General features: G+C 36.9%; 1 protein-coding gene across 4 annotated transcripts in view; it reads left to right on the top strand.

Annotated features, from left to right (window-relative positions):
- The window catches only part of GREB1 (growth regulating estrogen receptor binding 1), a 96,795-nt gene that overhangs the window by 37,852 nt on the left and 35,017 nt on the right, over positions 1-23,926 (top strand). For 3 of the 4 annotated variants that reach the window (XM_061351715.1, XM_061351712.1, XM_061351713.1), the window contains exons 2-12: positions 3,886-4,042; positions 8,720-8,839; positions 9,588-9,764; positions 16,338-16,520; positions 16,841-16,984; positions 18,279-18,404; positions 20,276-20,398; positions 21,230-21,367; positions 21,609-21,794; positions 22,376-22,726; positions 23,432-23,560. In XM_061351715.1, the coding sequence (XP_061207699.1) occupies positions 3,886-4,042; positions 8,720-8,839; positions 9,588-9,764; positions 16,338-16,520; positions 16,841-16,984; positions 18,279-18,404; positions 20,276-20,398; positions 21,230-21,367; positions 21,609-21,794; positions 22,376-22,726; positions 23,432-23,560 (1,834 nt within the window). The remainder of the gene's footprint in view (positions 1-3,885; positions 4,043-8,719; positions 8,840-9,587; positions 9,765-16,337; positions 16,521-16,840; positions 16,985-18,278; positions 18,405-20,275; positions 20,399-21,229; positions 21,368-21,608; positions 21,795-22,375; positions 22,727-23,431; positions 23,561-23,926) is intronic. The other variant, XM_061351714.1, reaches the window with a different exon arrangement.

Below are 23,926 nucleotides of genomic sequence, written 5' to 3'. Positions count from 1 at the left end.
CCTGACAGTTCCTTGTTTGGAATTTGAGGGCTGTTGTCTGTAGTGACTAACACATATCTGCTCTCATTTTCACATGCCTGGACTTGTCATCTCTCTTTGGTAGCATTATCCGTGAGTTTCTAAGACATTGACCTGCTCCTCTTCATTTATATCTATCTGCACTTGTTTCTTAGGATTCCAAGTTCCTTAGAGTGGTTATCTTCTTTTTATTATGGTTTTAAGGAAGACAAGGTCCAGATCTTTCCCTTTTTTCTTCACTTTGTATTGGCAAGTGTTTTTCTCTGCATGCTCTCCATGGAAACCGACAGTGTGATAGGGAGGTGCCCTTTTATTTATCAGTAGCTGGGGTCAAAGGCTATCCTTCTATGTCAGTGTGGATTTGTGGTTTTTTTAATAAATCTGGTCACCATCTATGTTCATGGCTTGGAATTTCACAAACATTTGAAAGCTTAGGCTGTGCCACCCACTTGTATTCAAGAAAGACATAAATCTGGGCTGAGAACACGAGTTCATTGAAGCAGCAAAACAGGATTCAAAGCCTTTGCTTCCTGGCACCATGGAGTCAACAACTGTCAATTAGGGTACCACAGTCTGAGCAGCTTTAAAGAAGAGAACGGATGACAACCATCGTGGAGTTAGTTGGACACAGCTTCTCCCTCGCTTGCTTCATAGAAGTAATTTCTCCTGCAATGGAGTCACTGGGATTCTGGAAGTCAAAGGCTGATGCTAGCAAAAAAACTCATGAAATGTTAATTTTTTGTTTTGAAGATAAAAAATGGTGTGCTTGTGGTTCATGTTTGATGGCACATGTTTGATAATGAAAAACGGCTATAAAACACATCTTCCAAAGTATATTCCTAGATTTATGATTGCATTTGGCAATCTGATTGTAAGATTTCAGAGGTATACAGGAGCTTACCAGGTATACAAATCCAGAAAGCATATTTTTGTTTCAGTTTACCCAATCACACAATTAAATTAGCACCCCAATGGGTAAACAAAGGTGCTTATGTTTTAAAGGATTCCTTATCACAAAGGTAAGATCCTAGTTTCTGCTCTTCTCGGGGTTAAACATTGGGTTTCTGTTTTGTCCACTAGTGGGCTCTATAAATCCCGAGCAAGGATGTTAAATCCCTGTAAATGGTGTTATCTATTAACTGTACAGAAAAATAGCTGACTGTGTCTATGGAATAGAGTTTATAAATATAAATACTACAATGTTTTCTCATTTGTCACCATTAGATCCAGATAATGATCAGTGAAGCAAGTAAGTCTTCATTCCTGGAAGGGTTCAAGGCCAGATTGGATGGAGCTTTGAGCAACCTGGTCTAGTGTGAGCTGTCTCTACCCATGGCAGGGGGGTTGAAACTGAATGATGTTTAAGGTCCCTTCCAACCCTAAGAATTCTATGATTCATTGCATAAAGCAGATTGTGTGCCTGTTCATCTGATAATGCTTTTGAGTTGTCTTGTGTGTCTTGTGTTGTTTTACCTCACTCTGTACAAATTTAAAAACTTCCTATTTTTCATGTGCTTTAATTAAGCTTTTCAAGACATGAATAAATTTGAATATTAGATAAACCAGTCTGCTTTGCATGGTTATCTTGAGCACAGGTAGAATCCAGCCTTTTGTAAGACAAGCCTCTGCCACTGCACTCAAACTTTTAGATACTCTCTTTGTGCTGTATCAGTGATTTTTTTTTTTAAGCGCAAAAACTCTTTTGGATGTCATGTGAACTTTTCATATTTTAGCTCTGTATTTAAATGAAGCAGTCCATATGAAAAGGTGTGTGGAATGGATGATAGCTGAATGCTGTTTCCATTTCTAAAGATGCAGCTATGAATGTTAATGTATTGAGAGCATGTTCATGCATTTTTTTTTTTCTCTTTAGTCCAGACTGTGATGAACAAGCATAGAGAACCATATTGTAACTGCCTCTGAAAATGTAGAGGTGGGTCCCTGAGACAGCAGGTGTCTCTGACTTAACAGGAGAAAATACAAGTTCAAAATATGGGAATGAATTTTTAAAAGATCAAAGAATTAAATAGTTATCTGTCAAGTATCTTGGCAATTGTTTGTCTTTGTTACATTAAATATAAGACATCAATGTAAGAATGACAAATAATTATCAAGATACCTGGCAGTCATATAATGGTTGAAAGATGGATTAGAATTAGAACAAAACATTTTCTACTGCTTTTGTGTAAAAACAGCATTTAGTATAATTCATGTCAGAGCTTGACCTTCGTTTTCCTACATACATCTCTGATTAAGCTTTTTTGAAGACAATACGATGTCAGGCTTTCCTCATTGTCTTCAATTGTGCTTGGTGTAGGTGAACCAGTAATTAAAACAAGAGGGGCCAGAGAGTTCCTATCAGTGCAGAAAGGAAACTGTAATCTGCTTTTTGTATTGGAAGAGGAGATGCATCCTCACTTCCATATTAGCTCTGAACTTCACCAGCAGTCTTTGCAGCCTCCCATTTGCCCTTCACCAAGTGGATACATCAGTATTGTTCACTGCAACATTTCTGTTTGATTTTGTGTATATGCACACCTTGTCTGTAGTGCCTACTTTTGATCTAGATTATGTTCTTAAATGTTGCCTGCATTGTTTTAGAATTGTTAATATAACAATACAGTAGATTTTATAATACTTATTGTGCTTCAATAATATTATCCATATCAATATGCTATATTGTATTAGCAATAATTTTTATGCTATTAACATGATGCAACAAGTATACAAAAATATTATCATATATGTAAAATATGTGTTACAAAGTCATAAAAAGGTATCCGAATCATCAACTTTGTATGTTGCTCTTTTCAAACACCTTCTTCCATCAAGAGCTGTATGTGATTTTACCATAGTTTTTCTTTCACTTGACTGATTCCTGCAGGATGCTTCCCAACAGGCTCATTTCCCAAGCAGAACTCCATGTGAGGAGGGGCTGTTCAGTATTTAGGAATTGCTGCCACAAACAGGAAACGTTTCATGCTTTCTATTCACAGTTACTTGAGGAGGGAAAGGACATGGGGCCCAGGGCAAGAGCTACTTTGTAATAGGAAAAGAAAGCTGACATGGCTTTTGGTTATACCAGCTCATTGTATTCAGTGTGGAAAGGAGGTGGCAGTTAAATATGTGGGATATTCAGCTGGAATAGGCTGACCCCTCAATGGCAGAATGAGTAAATTATGTAGTTTCATTAGTAGTAAAGTGCTGATAATAAAATGCAACATCAAATTGGTAATTTGATAATAGATAATGTCTTATTCTAAAAATAAATAACTAAAATATGCATGTTTACAGGGAAAAATGCTCTGTAAGGTGAGAAGGAAAAGCCATATTTCACAATATCTGCTTTAGAACAATGCTACATTATTTATGAGACAGCAGCTCTAAAACATACGTTGAACTGCTCTTGCGGTAAGTTTAAGTTTTAAGCCATGACAGACCACACAAAGATAATTCTATGCTATTCCTCAGATCCTTTAACATTTACTCTGTTCAAATCATGTAAAACAGAAAGGCTGTTTAACAGATGAGATTGCTGACTACTGAAAATGCATCTCCTCAGTTGTGGTCAAAGAATTACTCGAATCAGATTTCTAACCACATCTTCAAGAAGGTGTCAAAGCTTGCTGCCTTTCTGCTGAATTACAGAAAGCTGTTACTTTTAGATAACTTCCTGTAATTTACCAGCAGGATCTGCTCAGTGACTGCTGCAGTCAATGTTCTTTTCCTCTGCCTTTCTTTGTGGACAATGAAGCGTCTCTCTTTCATGAGAAATGTTGTAGTCTGACATCAACATGCAGTGATTGAGGTCCGAGTGGTAAAATTGAAATATCTCTTTTTTTTCTCCTGGTTTCTTCCTTTGAGAAGATGGGAAATTCTTACGCTGGTCAGCTCAAGACAACACGGTTTGAAGAAGTGTTGCATAATTCTATTGAGGCTTCTCTCCGCTCAAACAACTTAGTTCCCAGACCAATCTTTTCTCAGTTGTATTTGGAAGCTGAACAGCAACTGTCATCACTGGAAGGTAGGAAATGGTGGAATTTATATTTCTGGTCAAAGACTATTCTGCTGTTTGCTCTTCCAAGGCTCAACACGCATATTTCAAATCAGAATACAGAAAACCAAAAGTATTCAAGTTTTTCTTTGGATTTTTTAATGATCTACAAATATATATATATAAAAATAGATATGTACTAGAATTGGATTAAAAATTCGAAGTGTATTATCTTTTATTTTGACAAAATTAATCCGATTGCCTGCTCAAATTTATCAATATACATAGATTGAAATACTAGGAATTGTTCCATTAAATGTGTGGAGCAGTCTTTCGAGATTTGGAATATAAATACAAATTTGGAAATAAATATAAATCTGTTACCATACACTGCTGAAAGTTATACAGGAAATGATAGTAAACATGATTGAGTTTTAGAGATATATGCTAAGACTGATTTTCATTGTTAATAAACACAGCAGAAATATTTTTAGCTTTTGACAAGGTTTATAATTACTTTGAGCATAATATTTTTAGTTCGTCTGTGGTTGCCAAGGTAAAGATTTAGGATGTGTCCTCTCATAAACCCTGCACAAGTTTGTATTCAACACATGAGATTTCTCACTGTATTTTTGTGTGTGTTTAGAGGAGCCTGCTTTCTGAGCTTCGTTTGACCAGTCTTTTTCTTTTAGTTGTCTTGAAAGTAGCATACTTTAAATGAACTGTACAGATCTGATAAAATCGGTGCACAGTGCGGTGTTTTGGTGTTAGGTGTAGTAGTCTCATGGTTTTCATTGATTTTACGGGTGTGTGCAGAGCACTGGTATTTTGGTGCAAGGTTATGTTTAATAGTTTCATTATTTAGCCATTTCTGTCACCAGGGTGGCGTTTCGGTTCTTTTGACCAGGTCCACTTCCCCTGTCATACTTGCTAATGATAGCTTAGATATATATGTAATGAAAAATGCCTAATGGTTAACAACACACAGTAACAGAAAAAAAATGAGCTCAAGAAATAGTAGTAGATAAAAGTATTTTGCACAGATTAAAATCTTTACTATTACCTCATGGTAACAGCTGTGAAAACATTTCTTGTAAAAGTAAATCTGCTCACAGCTCACACATTAGTAGTAATTTTTTGGTTTGGTTTGTTTTTTTTTTTTGTTTGTTTGTTTGGTTTTTGCTAATATAAGATATAATAAGGAATTCATAGTTTAAATCTATATGCTGCTTATTCGCTAAACAAAGTGATTCTTCTATCAAACCCTTTAGAGGATTTCATAAAGTTTTCCATGGCAACCAACTGTGATGTCACAAAACGGATTATGACATCAGTTGTGAAAGATGCTACAGGAGCAGATGCATTGTTCAGGCACAAAAGTGTGATTTCACACTTCTGTAACTTCTTTCTTTCAAGGTTTGCAAAGAACTTTCCAGACCTTGAGAGGCTGATTCTGTTTTCTTTGAGTTAATAGAAACAGAATTGAACTGTAATTAATTAAAAGACTAATAAAAGCTTGGGAGAGAACATTTCTTTCATGAAAGTTTCAGAAAAGGGAAGCTCCAAGGGGACCTGTAATAGAGTTTTTTCTAGGTTGTTCCTCAGGTGGGAGAGGTCTGCAAGCTGGTGTCATGTACTCCAGCCTCATCACAAATTGAAATTTCCACTTTTAGGTACAAGATCCAGTTGGCATCCGGTCACAGGTGATGTCCAAGGCAGCACTTGTTTCCTATGCTTAAACAGACATAATATAAATAATTTAAACAAGGTAGTGAATGGGTCAATGCAACTCAAGTGTGTTGGCTTTCCACTTCATGTAATGATAATGCGTTATAGATGTTCAAAGTAACATTTGGTAACAAAGCCAGGCACTAGTAAATAAGGCTGCTATTACAGATTTTTGTCTCTGATGTTACAATATCAAAATTGCTAGAGAGCAATATAGAGTCAGTTTAATTAAAAAAACACTGCAGTGAGATTATTCATTGAGTGTTGTTGAACCCAGCTCTGGTAGCAGCACCACGTTCTAATGTGAACTTTGCAGCTAACTTGTGTCTGGTTAACTAGTTCCTTCCTTGATCTGTGTGTAAGGGAGGCTGACTGTTCATGGATGCAATATTTTGAGGCTGCAATCCATTTGTGGATGATAGCTGTATGAATAGTCCCACTGAGAAAAAAATATATGTATATTAAAATATTTGCATAACTTATATTTAAATTATACCTTAAGGAGAGAAGAATTTTCCATGTGAAATAATTTAATCACAACTTATAACATAAAGGTCTAATAAGTCCTTTGTGAGAACTGAAAAGTATTCCTTAAAGGAAGCAACGGTGTTTATGGTATCTATGAATAAATATAAATTCCACAAAATATGAACAAACGCTTCACAGTTCTGTTGGTTTAAGGGATCTTGATCAAGTTATGTCATCTGTTCTGTAATAGAAATGTATGTACCATGGTTGTGAGTCCACTTTTGCCATCATCTTGTTTTCTGGTTTGAGTGCTTGATTTTGTGTTCTTCTGGGATTGCTCAAGAAAAAAAGATGTGGAACAGACACATGCAGACATAGAGTTTTTTTGAAATGGCCTGGGTTGAAAAGTAAAATGGAAGAAGAAATTGCAGATCTTTTTTGAAACAAGCAGCAGAAGCCCTAATAAAAATGCCCTTTACAGGTGACAGCAGCTCATCCCTGTGTATTATAGGCCCATACTTGCTCTTACACTCTTTTCATTTTTGATCTTTGCTGTAGCTCTCCTGTTCTTTAGTCTCCACTTTCATTTCTCATCTCTTTTCATTTATTTATTTATTTTTAATGTGAAATTACCTGTTATAGCTGAACAAATCTAATGGTTTATCACTGCCCAAGGGGAAAATCCCACATTCCGCTCCCCACCCCCCAAGCCACGTCTTCCCATTTTCTCCCTTTTCATCAATTTTAGCACTTTCTGGATTTTCCACTGAGCTAATTTAACACATAAACCTTGTTAAAAAAAAAACTCTTTTGTTTGCTTAGTTAGTTTTCTGCTGGGTTAGCAAGACTGGCTCAAAGCAGGCTCCGGTAAGTGTGAGAGCTGAAATGAAGAGGGAGGGTGGAACTTCATGACTGGGAGTGCGGGGAAAGAGAGAAGAACCAAACTCACACCTTTTGCATTGCATTTGGATGTTAGTCAAGGTTAAGTCATAACACATAACTTACCCCTAACTTAAGTAGCAAAGAGCTTAACTTTTCCCTTTGTTCACTTTCATCATTCTTGTCATTAGGCTACGGCCTTAAAACAGTCATCATATGGTTTAGAGCAAGGTGTCCCTGCCCATGGCAGGGGAATTGGAACCTGATGAACTTAAGGTCCTTTCCAACCCTAACTATTCTATGATTCTATGATTCTGTGTGTACCAGGACTGAAGCTTGATGTTTAGATACAGAAAAGTAAACATGCCCTTCAAATCCTCTTGTAGATTGGTGTGTAAGTTGTACTAGCTTTTAGAGACAAATCTTCAAACTCCAGATTTACTTTCTTCAGCTTCCTGCCTCATTCTCATTTATTCTGTAGTATTTGTTTAGCTGATTCTACAATAATTTGTCAATAAAATGATATTCTGAGGAAGGTGATAGGAAAAGATAAATCCTTGATGATTCTCAGTGCCTGGTCAAAGTCACTTGCAGCAAAGAGTATGCCCAATTGACACTGAGCTTTGGAGGATGACTGCAGTGTGCTTCATTGTTTCTCTGTTTCAAGACAAAACCAGATCAACAGAATAATGTCAGAGCCTAACTGCTATTTTACTTGTCCAAATCCAAACAGCTATTTGGCTTCTTGCTGATCCTCAAGAACGTAAAAACGACCTAAGGCCCACTAAAAAATGAAGCCTACATTGCATATTCTTTTCTCCAGTACTCACTATTGCCTCCTAGACAAGCACAGCCCACGCACAGGCTGCTGAGAATCATCTTCCTAGACATTTGCCTTTCCTTGACATTGTGCAGTGAGCGGCAGTGCTTTACTTGGAGCTCTGGATTCTGGTATGAGACAGACGGCCTGAGAATTAGATGCTCTTATCGTGGCATCGTCTGTGGTGACCCTAGTTTCAAGGAGTTTCTTCAGTCTCCTTTACAACACCAAGGACCCAGTCAATACCTAATTAACAAAATCTGTACTTGGACTGTAGCCAGAGCATTCTAAAGTGCTAAGAAGTAATGACTTTGGGTTTATATTGGCTGCTAATATTGTGAACAAAAGGGTACAGTTACACTGTTGTGACTAGCAAGAGTTCAAACAAGAACTTAGGTTAGGTCTCTAGAGTTAGGTCTCTAAAAATCATTAGATTAGATTGTAAATAATGAGATTAAAAAATAATAAATGGAAGATGTTTTTTATTTGCCCTTTTTGTATTCTTTTTTGCTTTCTCAGGTGCAGTTGGGTCATGCTTTTGAACTTTTTTTTTGCACAGGAGTGAAAAGCTTTATTTTTTTTTTTTTTTTTGATGAAAGACATTCTATTGTAAGCATAACTGGAAGTTGAAGCTTTAAAGGAACAACAAATATCTTAAGAGTTGGCAGCAGTAAAGCCATTGTCAAGAGGAGAGAATCTAGTTTGCTGTAATACTTTCTGTAACTGGGTCACCCTGTTCATTCATTGGTTTGTTGCCAGTGTTTTCAGTTGTTTTAAGTTGTTTTAGTCATTTATGTTATGATAATTTGTAGCAGGCAGCAGAGCAGATAATGAGGAAGAAGAAGAAGAGGAGGAAGAAGAAGGCTCAGAATCATGTAGTCCTCTTTCTTATCAGGTGAAGCCTCCCCCAGAAGGATGTTGCACTACTGATGGTAAGAAATGCACTACATGTGCTATCAGAGGCATTTACTTTACTGAAAAGGGTAGAATCGGTGTCATTTCCCTATAATTCATCAGAATGAGTTAACGTATGCAATATAGAAATCCAAGAGATATCAGTGTTCACTACCTGCCTGATAAAGCTGGATTTCTCTTGATTGGTCTTATATTTGACAGGGTCTTTGCACAGTGTCTAAGATAAGCACTTGTGTTGGAATGCCTGGCATGAGGACAGAACAGTTCTCCTAGGCAACGCAGCCTTTAAAAGGTTGAGTTTGCAGGCATGATGTTTGCTAAAATGAATGTGGTAATTCTTGCGGCTTTATCATCTCTTTTTTCTGTTTAAAGTGTACCTTATTCAGTATTGCCATAAAAAATATTCAAAACCCCAGCAAAAGCCAGTGAAATTCACCAGATATAGAGAACCATTACCTCCATTTTTGAATGCCTGACCGAAGTTATGATGATAATGAATAGTCCCATAAATATTTTGGTTGAAAAACATCATTAAGAGAAACTTCACTGTAAATTTTCATATTTATTGTTCTGTTCACTGTACCGGAAGCATCTGTTCATGGCTGACCAAAAGGCAGGGAAGAAAATTATCTCTGAGTATGCCCTTGACCTCAGAGGATACAACTTTGTTTCTCATAAAAAATACAGGAATTACTTTGCTGAAGACAGTTGTGAGTATTAAAGAATATCTTCTCAACTTAAAATGTATTGATTTTTTTTTTCTAGGTTTCTGCCAGGCTGGTAAAGATTTGAGGCTGGTTTCAATTTCCAATGAACATATTGAGGTACCATCAGGATTTTTACTTGTTGGTGCAAAGTCACCAAATTTACCTGATCAACTATTAGTGTGTGCTGTGGATAAAAGGTTCCTGCCAGATGACAATGGGCACAATGCCCTGCTGGGTAAGTGTCTGGAATTGCAGTAAGTGGATTTTTCTGTGGGCTACAATTTATAGCTAATCTTTTCTTGCAGAGTGAGTTCAGCAGATCTTATTTCCGTTCCACGTCTACAGTAATGATCACTGGTGATGCACAACAAGATAACAGCTCAGAGCTGGCTATGTTTGCTTTGGAAACACATAGAATGAGCCAGCTCGTTAGAAGTGCTTCATCACCTTCTATCCATTAGTTCAAGGCTAAAAGTCATTGTCCAATTGGTTGACGTCCCAGTTGCTGGAAGTGGACAGCTGGTAACTGGAGTAGTTGACCTGCTGCCTGTCTATTTTTGCTTTCCAAATACTGACATGAACAGACTGGAGGTCTGTCAGTTGGAATTTTCAGGCTACTATATACATGGAAATGGTTTGATGGTACTTTGAACTACAAAAATTTATGACAGTTTTTATTTATCTCTTGAGATAGGGATGATATTCTCCTCTGTATTTGAACAATAACGTGTTCTGGATCCTAACCAATGCCTTTCTGTTATTATCACAATATAAATAAATACGAATGATTATAAATTTAATTTTTTCCTTATGTGTACTTAGGCAATATAGTGTGTTTGAATAATCTCTTTGTAAGATACTTCCAATTTTTTGCTTTTCATCCATTTAAAAGTCTAACTTCTTACATAAAACTAGATCCTTTTATCTATTTTTATTATAGCTTTTCTGGTGGCCATTAGCTTCATTGAAATCAACCCAGATAAGGAAGATCTGTGATCATGTGACTGAATGAATAAACTGAATATTAATATTATTAGAATGGAATAGTTTTTATATTGGCAAAAGAGGTTCATTATTGAAGGGAGAACTCTTTTTTTCAATCAGTCTCAGGTTCTTATGTATTTTCTTTGTTAGTTACCACATAAATGCTGCATCTTATATCTGTCCCCCAGTCCAAGCTTTAAATAGCAAAAAGTAAGCATTTGTCACAAGTTTTCTTTCGCAAACACTGAGGGTTATGACATGAACTCAGTTTTTAGCTCAGTTTGAGCAGCTCTTCAAGGCATTTGGGATGACAGTGTGGTGTGAAAGTGCGTAATGCAATTCTATGTACAGTTATTTCTTTCCTTATGTGATCTTGCAGAGTTGGATTGGTCACAGTACATTTGACCAGTGATTGTAAAAGAATTAGGAGGGCTGTAAATCACCCATGTGTTGTCATTTTAAAGATAAAGACAGGAATGTTGTACCACTCAAGTCATTCAGCACTAGCACTATTAACAGCTTAAGCTCCTTAGGCTGTTAGTAGAGAGGAAGTAGTGTAATTGTTAATTGCATGCTAAACAAGAACAGAAAAGGGCAACAGGAACATAACTGAGAGGTTGTTGTGCTACTTACATCCTCAGCTTGCTTATTTAATACATTTTAGTTTCCTGGAACCATTTAAATGCTTATTTTTGGCTGTTATACGCTTAAACACCAGTGAATCACAGTCTATTGCAAAGAATTTTAGTAATTCTGTAGGATGACTTTTATGTGTTTTATAACAAGCTTAAATATGAAAGAACTTACTTTCTTTAAGATCCAAGTATTCATCTGGGAAAAGAATAATGTTCCTGGTCCCTAATCTAATGAAAAAACCCACAATATATCTTACTGACATGAGAATAGCATACTATTTGTACAGCAGATGAAACTGTAGATAGAAATTATTGTTTGATTCTGGTTTTCACACACTGATGGAAGTCAAATCAGGGTAAGTAAAATCAGAAGCAGACATGACTAGTCTCATTAGTTACAGACAATTGGTGAGATAAAAGAACCATTCTTGTTATAGATTCTCTATTAGTATAGCACAGTGACCTCTGTCATGTGATAGATTTAAGTTGAAAGCTTTTCATATGAAGAAGGAAAGCTCTATTTACTGTCTTTCTTTTAACGATAAGCTAGAAGGCCTATTTTTGGTCTGAGTTTAGGCTGTTCTCCTTCAAACATATTGGCCTTCTGAAACAACATGGAAAGTGGCCCCTTTAAGCTTTTCTAAGTTTAGAGGGAAATAGAACTGGATAAATTTAGAATTGAAATGAGCTCTCCTCGTAAGTCAGAGTATATGCCATACATTGATAAGGTTTATTGCTAATACAGGTACATCACTTGTAACCCTTCAACACAATTGTTTTTGCTTAATTTAATGCTTTTCTCTTAATGTGCTGTGTTTCTGTAAGGCAGCTGTTACTCAGTACTGTAGATTTCTTAAACCCCCAAATATTTGAGGGGAAAAGACACTAATGAATTGCACAATAGTCTCCTGATTTCTCATGGTCTGGCTGCATATGTTTGTGAAGATGCCTTGTGGAGCCTACAAAAATTCCAGAAGAAAACAGGAAATGTCTCAGTAGTTTCCGGGCCAGCTTTTGACTGACAATCTTGTTCCCATTAGGGTCTGTTGATATGCCTCTGAGGCATGTGCTAATTTATTGATTATGCTAATAAGTTGTCCCACCATCAAGGCATATGTGTTTGTGATTTGCAAGTGCTTTCTATTGGAGGTTGTTTTGTTTTGTTTGGTTGTTTTTTTTTTACAATTGACATATTATTTCCATAGAAAAAAAATCCCATTTTCTGGAAAAGACTGTATTTTTTAGCAAGCAAAACATTCTGTGTCTGAACATGTACTTTTATGATTCTGCTCATCAAGTTAGACCACAAGTTTAATTACTCTACAAAGCAGACTTAGCTCTTTGCCTTTAAGAAGCCGTTTCTCAGGTTTTATGCGACCTGAAGTAATGCTTAGATGGGGGAAGCACTTCTGTGATTGTGTTTGATATTTAGTGTTTCCTAATAAAAGCAGCTAACATGTACCACTCACAAAGGTTTGTCCTCTGATGTTTTTTTTCCCCCAGTTCTCAGTCTCAGGGAGAGTCTCTCATGATAAACAAAGCAGCTATTCACCCATCATTTTCCTTCCCAAAGAACCAAAGAGGTGCCCACATCCCTAGCAAGGAATAAGAAATCCTTTTATTTTTTGGTTGGTCCCTGAGGTCAGAATGACAGAGGGGTTTAGTTTGCTTGCACTGTAAGCTGTGTGTAAGATAAAAACACTGTAATATAAAATACAGTGACTGCTTCTATTAAAATGTGCAATAATCTATCAGGCTCTTGCAGCAGTGAGTTCCCATACAATGGCACTCTCCAGCTTGACCATATTGATTTAATTTATTTTTTAAGGACATTTTAGGACTTCAGTCTTTACATGGAGTGGTACCACGTGGTGGAAAAAATGAGGAGCATTGTCAGTGTTTGTGTGCTTTTTCTTGCAAGACTGAAAAGAAACACTTTTGCTGAAAAGTTGATAATATCATCATTCTTTGTTTAAGCAAGTTGCCAACTTTCCACAAGGATAGTAACATTAATTAAAAGCCTGTTACTTATTTGAAAGAGAAACAGGAAGAAAATATTCAGACAATTTATAAAAGATTAGATTCTGAAATTTTAGATGGATATCCTTCAATCTTGAAGTCCTCTCTTTATTTTGAGCACAAGCTCACTGTTGATCCAAAAGAACTATTTCCCCAGTGAGAAGGTAGGTCAGGTTTCATACCCTTTTAAGTCCAAGGTCCTTATTCTGAACACAAGGTCCCTACTGTGGAAGAGCTTTTTAAATCATGGACAATTGATTATTGTGATGTGAGCAAATTCAAGCAAATGCAGAGGATAAAATATCAGATACAATCAAACACCTTGTGATTAAACAGTCTTCAGAGGGCACAGCCTGAAGTCACTGCTGAACTGAGTTGGATATGAACTGGTGACCTAAAGGTGAAAGGCTTTTAGCCCCTAAACTCCAGGCATTGATTTCTAATTCTCTCATGAAATCAATCCCATGACATAGATATATTGAGTCACGTTATGGCTGCCCCAGCTCCCCTGACCTTTGTCCTCTCTATAATGTATGGAAGAATATTTAATGCAGCTTGTTTATGAAACAAGCTGTTCCCTGTATCAGCTGCTGCCTTGGGCCATGGCATGTGAAACAGAGCGCTCAGTGAAAGGACACTGATGACATGTTTGGGTTCTCTGTGTTACTCAATCTGCTACATGAAGTGCTGAGAGCAAGGTTGGTAAAGCCCTGCAATGGGTAATGGCTGAACAGCATTTTATTGCATTGGAATTATAAGACCATGCTGTGTTCTAGCTGTGATGTCAGGGCTGAGCTGGAGCAATGAAGCAATGGCTATCATCAAAGAGAATGTCAGAGAGAATAAATGGGTTGAAAAATGGTGTTGGCAGGGACTTGCAAGAAAGGACTCTTAGTTGGACTCATAGGAACTGGGAAACTTGAGGTGAAAGGTGATAGTTTGACTTAAAAGAAAAATTAAAAAATACACTTCTAAAAAGTTCTCCATGGACTTTTCAAAGCAGGTGGAAATTTAGGTCTGTTTAATCCTTCCTGGGCCTCACCTGTGTGCTATATGTGGTGTAAAATAGTTTTCCAGTAGACTTCACAGAGTTAAAAATAGGCGATTAGGGCAAAAGGTTATTTCAGGTAGACTTTATTGCTGCATCTAGGCAGATGGTGATTTACCAACAATGCATGATCAGTTACCAATAATAACTGAACTAAACTCCACATGAAAACGTTTTGTGACCACTGCCCAAGTTCTGTTGAACAGATGTTTCCACCTGTGGCTTTGGCAAGTTGCTGGACACTCCCAGCAAAGCAATAAAACCTGCAGGTACCTCTATTTTAGTTTTGGAAACGGTCCCTTCATGCTCACATTTGAAAACATGTAAGGGCTTGTAAGTGGCGATCAGGCAAAAACTGCAGCACAGCTGGTCATACTCAGTGGGCTGCCAAGTGTATGGGAAGTTTTCATTTACAGAAGCAGCATGCTTTTTATGATTTCTTAATCTACATAAAATGCATGCAAAGTACAGCTTTGCCACATCCGTTGTAATTTTGTTTCCTTTTGTTGTTACTTTTATTGCAGCTACTGAAGGCTCTGTGATGTTAGGCAGATGCTTTTGTGCTGACTGATGTAACACAGAGGATTCTGCAGAGTCGTGACTTGTCCTGATTTTATGAGTCATAATGACCTTTATCATCCTGCCAACCAAGATCAGAGATAATAGGCAGCTTTCTATAGCTGTTAGCCACTTGTTCCCATGGATACCTGACCAATTTCCACATGAACTTAGTATTTTTATAAATTCTTCTGAGCCATTTGAAAACTAATGAAAGTGGAGGGTCTGTAAACCAAGCAACAGGTGTTTGCAAAGCATGATATGTCAGAGTTTGTAGTTTACACAGTGAAAAAGGTACTGAGCATTAATTTGAAAACTATATTTTTTGAAATATGTGATTGAAATAATCATAAATAGATCTTAATTTTTTCTACCATATTACTGATCCTTTACTCCAGTTATTTATTTCCAATGTCACTGTCCATTTGTTATATGAAATGTACTTCCTTTAGTTTTGCCATCTTCGAATTCACTGAACACACCCGTTCCAGTTCAGTTCTTGTGATGACACATAAAAATATTCATTAGATATGATTAAAACAAAAGAAAATGTCATGCTTCAGGTCATGTAGGGAACAGAGAAAATTTCCTCGGGGGAGATTATCTTCTAATCACACACTATAGCATTTCTGTAGGTAAGTATTTACAGACAGTTGTATTGGTCTGGAGCAAAATGAAAAATTTTTAGGAAATGCTTTGGAAAATGGATAAAAAGGTAATTTAAGAACCAAAAGGCATATAGTCAGCTGTGCAAGGAATCCCGTTTATTTGCAAAGATAATGGCATCACAACCATGAGCTCCTCTTTGAGGCTCAAAGTGTACATCTCAGAATGAGAGGAAATGGCAGTATCCCTGGAAATGCCCCATCAAACCTGAGTACAGTAAGCTTCTTTACATACTAGGGCTATGTCTCTGTTGTGTCTATAAATTTGCAGATGCTCTGCTTCCCTAATCATAAATAGTTTAAACTGCTGTGAAGTGCTGACATGGTCCAGCCACAATTTGAAAAAGCTACTTGAAATTAATAGCCCAGGAAGGCTTGAGTACTTTTCCCTCTCTGAAAAACCATCTCTAGTAGGTACTTGGTAATTAAATATACTTAAATCTAATTAAATATAATAGATTAAATATACCTAATTTCTTGAGACTTTAATTGTATGTTTAATTTCAGTGAAAGCTGAAACAGAAGTGAAACATGTACTTCCCTGGTGTTGAATAGGACTGGGGTTAAGCACATGATTCAGTACTCTTCAGTCAGAAACTTCTTGGTTTAGTGTTTCACAGGTAGGTAATAAATAAGAATCGGGATCTTTTTCTGGTGGGAGAAAATGAGAAATATGGCTTACTTTACTTGTTCTGTAAACATGGGGCCCTGTTTTTGCAGTCTGGTGGCCAAAGTGCAATACAACAGACTTGATGAAATAGGTTTTTTTGAGGAAAATGTTCGTAAGTTCACTCTTTGAAAATAAATAAAGATTTTTTCTCCAGGAAAAGGTCGTATTTGATGTTGTTAATAATGACACCCCTATCTCATTGGATTATGTGTATTGTTTGTTTTATCAGGCTTCTCTGGCAATTGTGTTGGCTGTGGCAAGAAGGGTTTCTGCTACTTTACAGAATTCTCAAATCACATTAATCTTAAACTGACCACTCAGCCCAAGAAACAGAAACACTTAAAGTATTATCTGGTCAGGAATGCACAGGGAGCTCTGACCAAAGGATCTGTAATCTGCTGGAAAGGGGCAGGTAAGATAATGAAGCTGTCTTCCTCGAGCTCTGGTTTTCATCATCCAGGCTTAGCTATCACAGGGACTGGCATTTGTGTAAAACTTAAGACAGATCAGTTGAAAGAAAGAAAGACTCTTTAAAGCCAGGTGATTACTAGAGTAGCTGTAAAAAGCAATTGATTGACTCAGTATGAGGATGGCATGTCTGAAGATGTCGGTTCCTTCATTCCAAGTGCTTTAGCCTCTAAGTAATTTGTGTGTGAAATTATCAAATCAAATATGCAGAGAAAAGGCAAATGCTGCTGTTCTCAAGTGATAAGAAGTTTCCTTCTTTTTAAGAGTTCAGAAACCGGCCACCTTCATCCAGCACCTGCTCAAGAACGTTGTTCCAGCTGCCGGAAAGTTCGGGCCTCTCAGGAAGCACCTCAAGTGAGCCGGTCCCAGCAGCAAACCCAAGTGCTCCAACTGGGACACAACAATCAGGTACTGCTTAAAAGGAAAACATGCTAAGTTTCCACCTATTCCTGCTCTTCTGTGCATGTATATTTGTGTGGATGTGTGTGAATGGAAAGACAAGCAGTAAGCACACTACCGCATAACATAGAACAAGTTGAATAGGCTTAGAGATATTTCAAGTAAACAAAGCAATCATACTTTGAAGGCTACTTCCTGTCCTTTCCCCCCCCTCCAAGTCATGTATAAAACGCTAGCAGGTAATAAAAGAGGTGATCTGCAGCTTGCTCATAGCTGAGGCAAACCAAATTTTTTTAAAAGCCATTATTTTTAAAGTTGATGAGAATAGGTTTCATATTCCTCCAGCTGTAGTTTGTCTGGTCACAGATGACAAATGTTACAGGAACCTGAATCATTACAGCTTTTTCTTCTTTCTTCAGTATATTTTGTTATGACCAGAATCTTCTTTACTGCAGGCATTCTATGGGCATCAGTTTAAAAGCTTTTGAGTTTTTCTTCTGCTGAGAAAAGTAGCTTTAATTTTAAAAAGCAAACTAATTATCAGTATCTGTAACTCCTTTTGTATTAAAGATTCTTTCTGACACGTTTACTTTTCCATTAGCTTGACATAAATGAAAGGTGATGGATGATAGAGGCTAGAGTGATCTCTCTGAGCTTCTTCAGAATGAAAACAGCTCTTTAGTGTCTTGTGACTATTACAGGGATTCACACAGGAGAGATACAAACCTGTTAAACTAGACAATAGACCTGGAATACTGGTACTCCTCCGGAACAAATCATTAATCTCTTTTTAATAGGAGATCAGCATTTGGGGGTGGAGGGCTAGGGGGGTGGTGCTCAGAGGTTACATACATAAAAAAGCTACAGAATTACAAGCCTATCATGCCTGAGAAAACCTCTCTTTTTCTAAGAGCACAGTTAAAAAGAAGCTTGGAAAGAAGATGTCAAATTGGAATAGAGGCTTGGGATCTTCTTGGTAACATTTAAACAACTTCTCTCACTCTTATAGCTGGTTCTTGAGTAAACTTCATGTAAAAGCTAAAGTCCACCTGCAGAGAAGCTAAAGATTCTGACATATGTATTTAATTGTCAAATCTGATCTTACCAGGCACTTGACTGGGAGTAGAAAGCAATAATCTGGTATGAGAACAGAAGTGGGTTTGCTTCATTCACCATTGCATTCACTCTCAGCAGATCCCCATAGCTCTATTAAAGTAAATGATCGAGTGATCAGTTTATTGCATCAGCTGGGGGCCTTGACCTAGAAATGTTTACTGTAAACCCTTTATTTTTTTCTGCCCAGCTGCAGCCACGGATCATGTCCCTTCAACAGCAGCATTAAGCTCAGCAGTTTATAACGGCAAGGAATCGCCTAAACAGCAGTTGGTGAAAAATAACACGTCTGTTCTGACAAGACCTTCAGTGTTAGGTATCTATGCGTGTGTTACTTGATAACTTTAAACTCTATATTCTGTGGGTATAATAGAAGCATTGAACAAATTATATCATGATCACAGTTTTCTGTATGAACAGAATTCATCCATCCAAGTCCTTTCTGACCGTAACACCTTTTTCTAAGTTAATTTGCAGACAATAAAAATATTAAATGCTTTCAGCCCTGGCTTTGTTACAGTTCAGATTACTGATTGGAAGTTTTTTATTATATCGACAGTTTGTTCCTTTCATAGAACTACAGACTAGATACTGAATCCAGATTCTTAAAAAATGTGTTACTTTGCATCAATAACACCAACAGGTTTTGTGAAGGGAATTAAGAAAGATTTATAAGTAATCACTCATAGGATAATTCCTATGTTGCAGTTCACCTTGGGATGGAGCACTAGACTGGCAACTGCTTCCAAATTAAGAAACCTGTCCTTGCTTCACTATTATTACCATGTTTTGTATTATTTTCTATCACAAACTGTATTCTGTGCCACTGACTTGTTTAACCAACAGAGTTAGTCTTCGCTATAGCTAGAAACATGCTATAGCTCTATTTTACAATAAATCTTCCCAAGTTTCCCTGCTGGTATCACAGCCAAATTCTTCTCTGCACATTCAGGTTCTTGATCTCTTTTTTCTATGCAGCAACATATTATTGCCAATTCATTTCAGATTGATTACTTCCACATATAACTTATTCACAGGAAAGAATATGTCATTTTCTAATAAAATAAATTCTTTGTATTGCTCTATCTTGTGACTCTTGTCTCAACCTTATGCCAGGAAACGAAAGAATGAATGGCACAAATGGCTAAATACTGCCCTCACATGGTAAACGTTGAAGGAACGAAGTAATTGAAAACCTGTATGTAAGGTTCTCCAGCCAGTGAACAATTTTATTCTATATATGAAAACTTCCGGTTTCTTTTCAGTTTTAATGTCTTTTGCAAAATTAACCCCTCCTTTTTATATAAGATTCTTACTCTGTCTTACATTTTATGTGGGACTAGCCATTCTCCCAGGAGATACAGACAGACAGTGTGAAGTAGTGTTACCATTTCTGCATAGCCACGTCCAGAAACAGAAATAGCTCAATCCTGCAAGATAGTGAGCAGAGATACCCTCTCTATTGACTCACAATAATTAGAAATGCTTGCTGTTAGTTGAAACATCATTCTAGGAATTTGCAGGGGTGCACAAGAAGACTTGAGAAATTAATGAAAGTTAATTCAAGATATTAATCATCAGGAACTCCTAGAAAAGCTGTGAGAAACTTAGGGTTTTACAGACAAACGTGTTGAATCTACATGTGGTGAGAAGGAAAGTACAGAAGTATATGCTAGGAGTTATATGGAATAACATAAAGCTGAAGATGGTTAGCAGCAAGAAGTGACAAAAGTCCTGTAAGGGGAAAAACTGTTGAAAAGAACTCAGGTCTGTGTTAATATTACCCTGAACCCCTGGAGAATTTTATTTTGCAGTAACTTAGATGAAACACTGTGTCATGTATTCAGAAATGAAAGAAGCAAAATGCCCAGAGTGTTGACTTCGAAATATGAACACTTAGAAGCATTCTTAGTACATGTCTCATTCTTACTACATCGTTCTTAGTATAGGGAAAACATTGGTATAAAATAAATGAAGTCTACCTAGATAATTAAGAGTTCTCTGCACCAGAAAGTTCCAAGAAATTGAAACAAGACATAACACAGTAAATTAAAACCCGTATAAAATTATATTCATGGAGTTGAACCTGTCTACCACAGTATGTAATGCACAAGACATATTGAATTATCATGCACAGACCCTCATACATTAATTCTAATGCTTTTATGAAATATTACTGTTATTCAGGCACTTTAACAAATACAGGGCCTCCAAAAAAGCGCCATAAAGGTTGGTCACCAGAATCTCCGTCGTCTACTGAAACTTGGAACTTGCAGCTCAACCCACAGGCTCCAAACAGAATTAAAAATGGTAAGCTATGCCTAAGGTAATGATAATGTTTGCTTCATTATTCAGAAAATAATGGGGGAAAAGAGGCAATATTTTAAGGATGCATGCAGATTCGTATTAGAGTTCTGGAAGGTGTTTGATACCTACATGCTCACATTTAGATGCTTCATTTCCATTGATTTCTCATTGAGCCTCTGAGTTTAAGTCTCACCAAGTTTCAGACATCAAGTCATTATTAATAAATCCTTGCACGTGCCTGTGTCCATCTTTAGATACCAAAACACCTTTGGGATATTAAAAGCAGTGTCATAGCTCAGGTCAAGGTACCATCCATTGTTTCAGTTACTTGTCACAGTTTTCTTGGCACTTGGATTTTGTAGTCTAGACACAGACTGGACTGACATGCAGTGAAATAAACCTCTTTCCACAGTTTTTTTCTTTTAATGTGTTTTTTTTTAATTAAAATTACTGTAAAGAACTTACAATTGAGCAAATGTTGAATCTTAACTTTTTCTGTTTAGAAGTAGTGAAGCAAAACATATAGAACACAAATCATAACTATTTGTGCACTGATATCACATAAGTCTCTGTATTCTTGTATGCATATCTGATTGTAAACATTTCACAATCTTTAGATGCATGTGTAATATTCAAAGTTGCAACAATATAATTGGTCCTCCCCAAAAGTTAGCACATTAGTATGGGTTGTAGTAACAGCTCATGAAATGTGTGTAACCATAAAAAGTATTTAATACTGATACCAAATGTGGTTATGAGATGATGTTGAATAACTTTTCTTTGAGGAAATCATTATTAGACCTGACTCCAGTAACAATGCATCTAAAATCTTAGATGGAGGAAGCCTATCTTCTTTACCACAGCCTGCTTTGGTGGGGCCAGCCTCATCTCCAGTGGTGGGCTCAGGAGAACCAGTCTCAGTTCCTGACAACTTGCTGAAAATCTGTAAAGCAAAGCCAGTTATTTTAAAAGGTAAAGCCCTCACCCTCCAAGGCCTTATAACTTTTTTTTTTTTTTAAGAGATACAAAGATATGTCTTACTGCTAAACACTGCTAAACTGTCCATTTTAAAAGGTTTACTGTTAAATGCATAGGTTTACTATTAAACCTATTAAATGCATAGGTTTACTATTAAATGCAAAGGTTTACTGTTTAATGCGTACATGGGAGATTATGAAATTATCTCTCATTTTGAACATCTCTCATTTTGTAGGTCATGGAAACTTCCCATATCTTTGTGGGAACATTAACGATGTGATAGTGAGTCCTTTATTGTACACCTGCTACAGAAATTCACAGTCTTTATCTAAAGCATATGAACAATATGGTGCCTCCACTATACAGCCTATTTCAGAGGAAATGCAGCTCTTACTGACTGTCTACTACCTTGTTCAACTAGGTAAGATTATTTTACATCCACATAGACTGCAATGAATTTATTACATGCTGACAAATGAGAAAGGGAATATTAGGGCAGAGGAATATTAAATATCAATCTTAAGTGATATTTAATGTGATACAAAACATTTTCATTTGTGGAAATGAAGCAGAACTGAATAATCAGATCTTGAAGACCAGACAGATTGAAATATACAACATTCATCTTCTCCTATAATCTGGGACAATAGCAACTAAAGACAAAAAAAGGAAAAGATCTGTAATTCCCTGCTTTTATACAGAGTCTGTGGTTTAGAAGTAGTATTATGCTGAGACAGGCAGTACCCAACCTCTTCAATATTTCTAATGACTGATACTAAGGTTCCAATTACAGCAGCTTTACTTGAGTACCACAAAGCCATTTCAGAATGAAAAATTTGGGTCACATCTGCTGAAGGCAATATTCATGCATGCATAAATCTGAAACAATGGTAATCTCTAAAAAAGGGCATATTTTGAAAAAGTTTTGAAAAAAAGTTTGTAACGCAACGGTTAGAGAAATGGCATTGTTTCATGCTACTTTTCTCTTAATATATTTTTTAGCCTCGGACCAGGTTCCTTTGATTGAGGATTTGGAGCAAATATTCATGCGTTCATGGCGGGAATCACACCTCTCTGAAATCCGTCAGTACCAACAGGCTGCTCCACAGGCCTTCCCTCAAGTGCCCAGCCAAATCACACCAGTGACTTCAGCCCAGCTTCCCTGGCTGGCAGGCCTCGCTGCTAGCTCCTGTAACAATAGCGTCCATATCATTGAGTGCAGCTACTCTCTGGCTGAAGGTCTTTCAGAAATGTTTAAGCTACTCATTGAAGGAAAATTAATAAAGACAAACTATGTGGTGATCATATGTGCCAGTAGAAATCGAGCCATTGATTCCTGCATTGTGATAACAGGTAAGATCCCAAGGGTGTATCTCTAGGCAAAACAGAGTAATCCAGTGCTATGAGGAGTTTTGTTGGAGTTCCAGTAAGCTACTTCAAAAAGCAGAGCTTTGATCAACAAACAATAGGATGTGATGAAGCCAAGTTGATGCTGCACAGTTGGGTTTCTCCCCATCAAATTGCATTCTGCCTGTGTTGCCTGTGTCCTCACCAAGTCATCCCAGCCAATGCTACTACAAAAATAATAGCCAGTTACAGAGCAGGTAGTGCATAAAGCTCTCTTGCTGTGGGTGGCTGGGATACTACTGCAAGCAGAGGACCAAACATTTTCTTAGCTTCTAAAAGATGGTCTGTCAAGGTCATTCTCTTTGACAACCTGTTGAGGGTTATACTTATAATAACATATATTATTTGCATAGCCATTCAAAGATTCATTATCAGTGAAAGATAACTGACAATTCCTTCGAATATTTATATGGTCTTTTTATATACTGTATCAGCAAATATTTCCTACGCTGGGAAAGAAACACAAAGGTTATAAAACATGAATCTTATCTTGCTGGTGTCTGGTGCATACATGTGTAGCAAAGAGAAGAGGCTCATCTCTGCCATTTTTGTGTGTGGTATTCGTTTAGCTGGGTAGCACTTTTATTATCACTTAGAACATTTTAAACTTTATTTTGAATTGCTTTAAAAATTACTTTTTTTGTCTTTTAGGAAAGTATCAGGCAAGAGTTCTGTCTGAGAGCATGCTCACTCCTTCAGACTACCAAAAAGAAGTTAACTATCAGCTGGTCACAGGGAAAGCGGAAACTCTGGGGTCCTTCTTTAGCACACTCTGCCCAGGTACCTAGCAGGTTATAAAGAAGCATGTTTTCAAATCCCTGACACTTTAAAGTCAGAGAAATTAGCTGTGCTCATTACCTTTCTGGAAGCAATACATCAGTAGAAATATATATAGAAAATTCAGAACCAAGATGTGAAAGTCCATTTGAATTGAAATTCCTCCTAAAAAGTAAGTTTCTAGAATCCCTGTTTCATAAAAATATGCCATCAAATGTCTGAGCTTATTGTTCTTAACTATGCAAATCCATCCATATACTGTGCAAGACCATACCCGTATGAATGTGTAAATCCTTTTTTGACCTAAGAGCAGAATTTATTTAGATCATGATAGAACAGAGCTATTTTATCAAAAGTAGGATTTGCCCT

The sequence above is a fragment of the Neopsephotus bourkii genome, unplaced genomic scaffold (assembly GCF_033783945.1).
Source record: "Neopsephotus bourkii isolate Nb327-2 ecotype Australia unplaced genomic scaffold, CSIRO-AGI_Nbou_v1 NB_595, whole genome shotgun sequence".
Classification (NCBI taxonomy): Eukaryota; Metazoa; Chordata; class Aves; order Psittaciformes; family Psittacidae; genus Neopsephotus; species Neopsephotus bourkii.
This window is presented reverse-complemented; position numbering and strand designations above follow the sequence as displayed.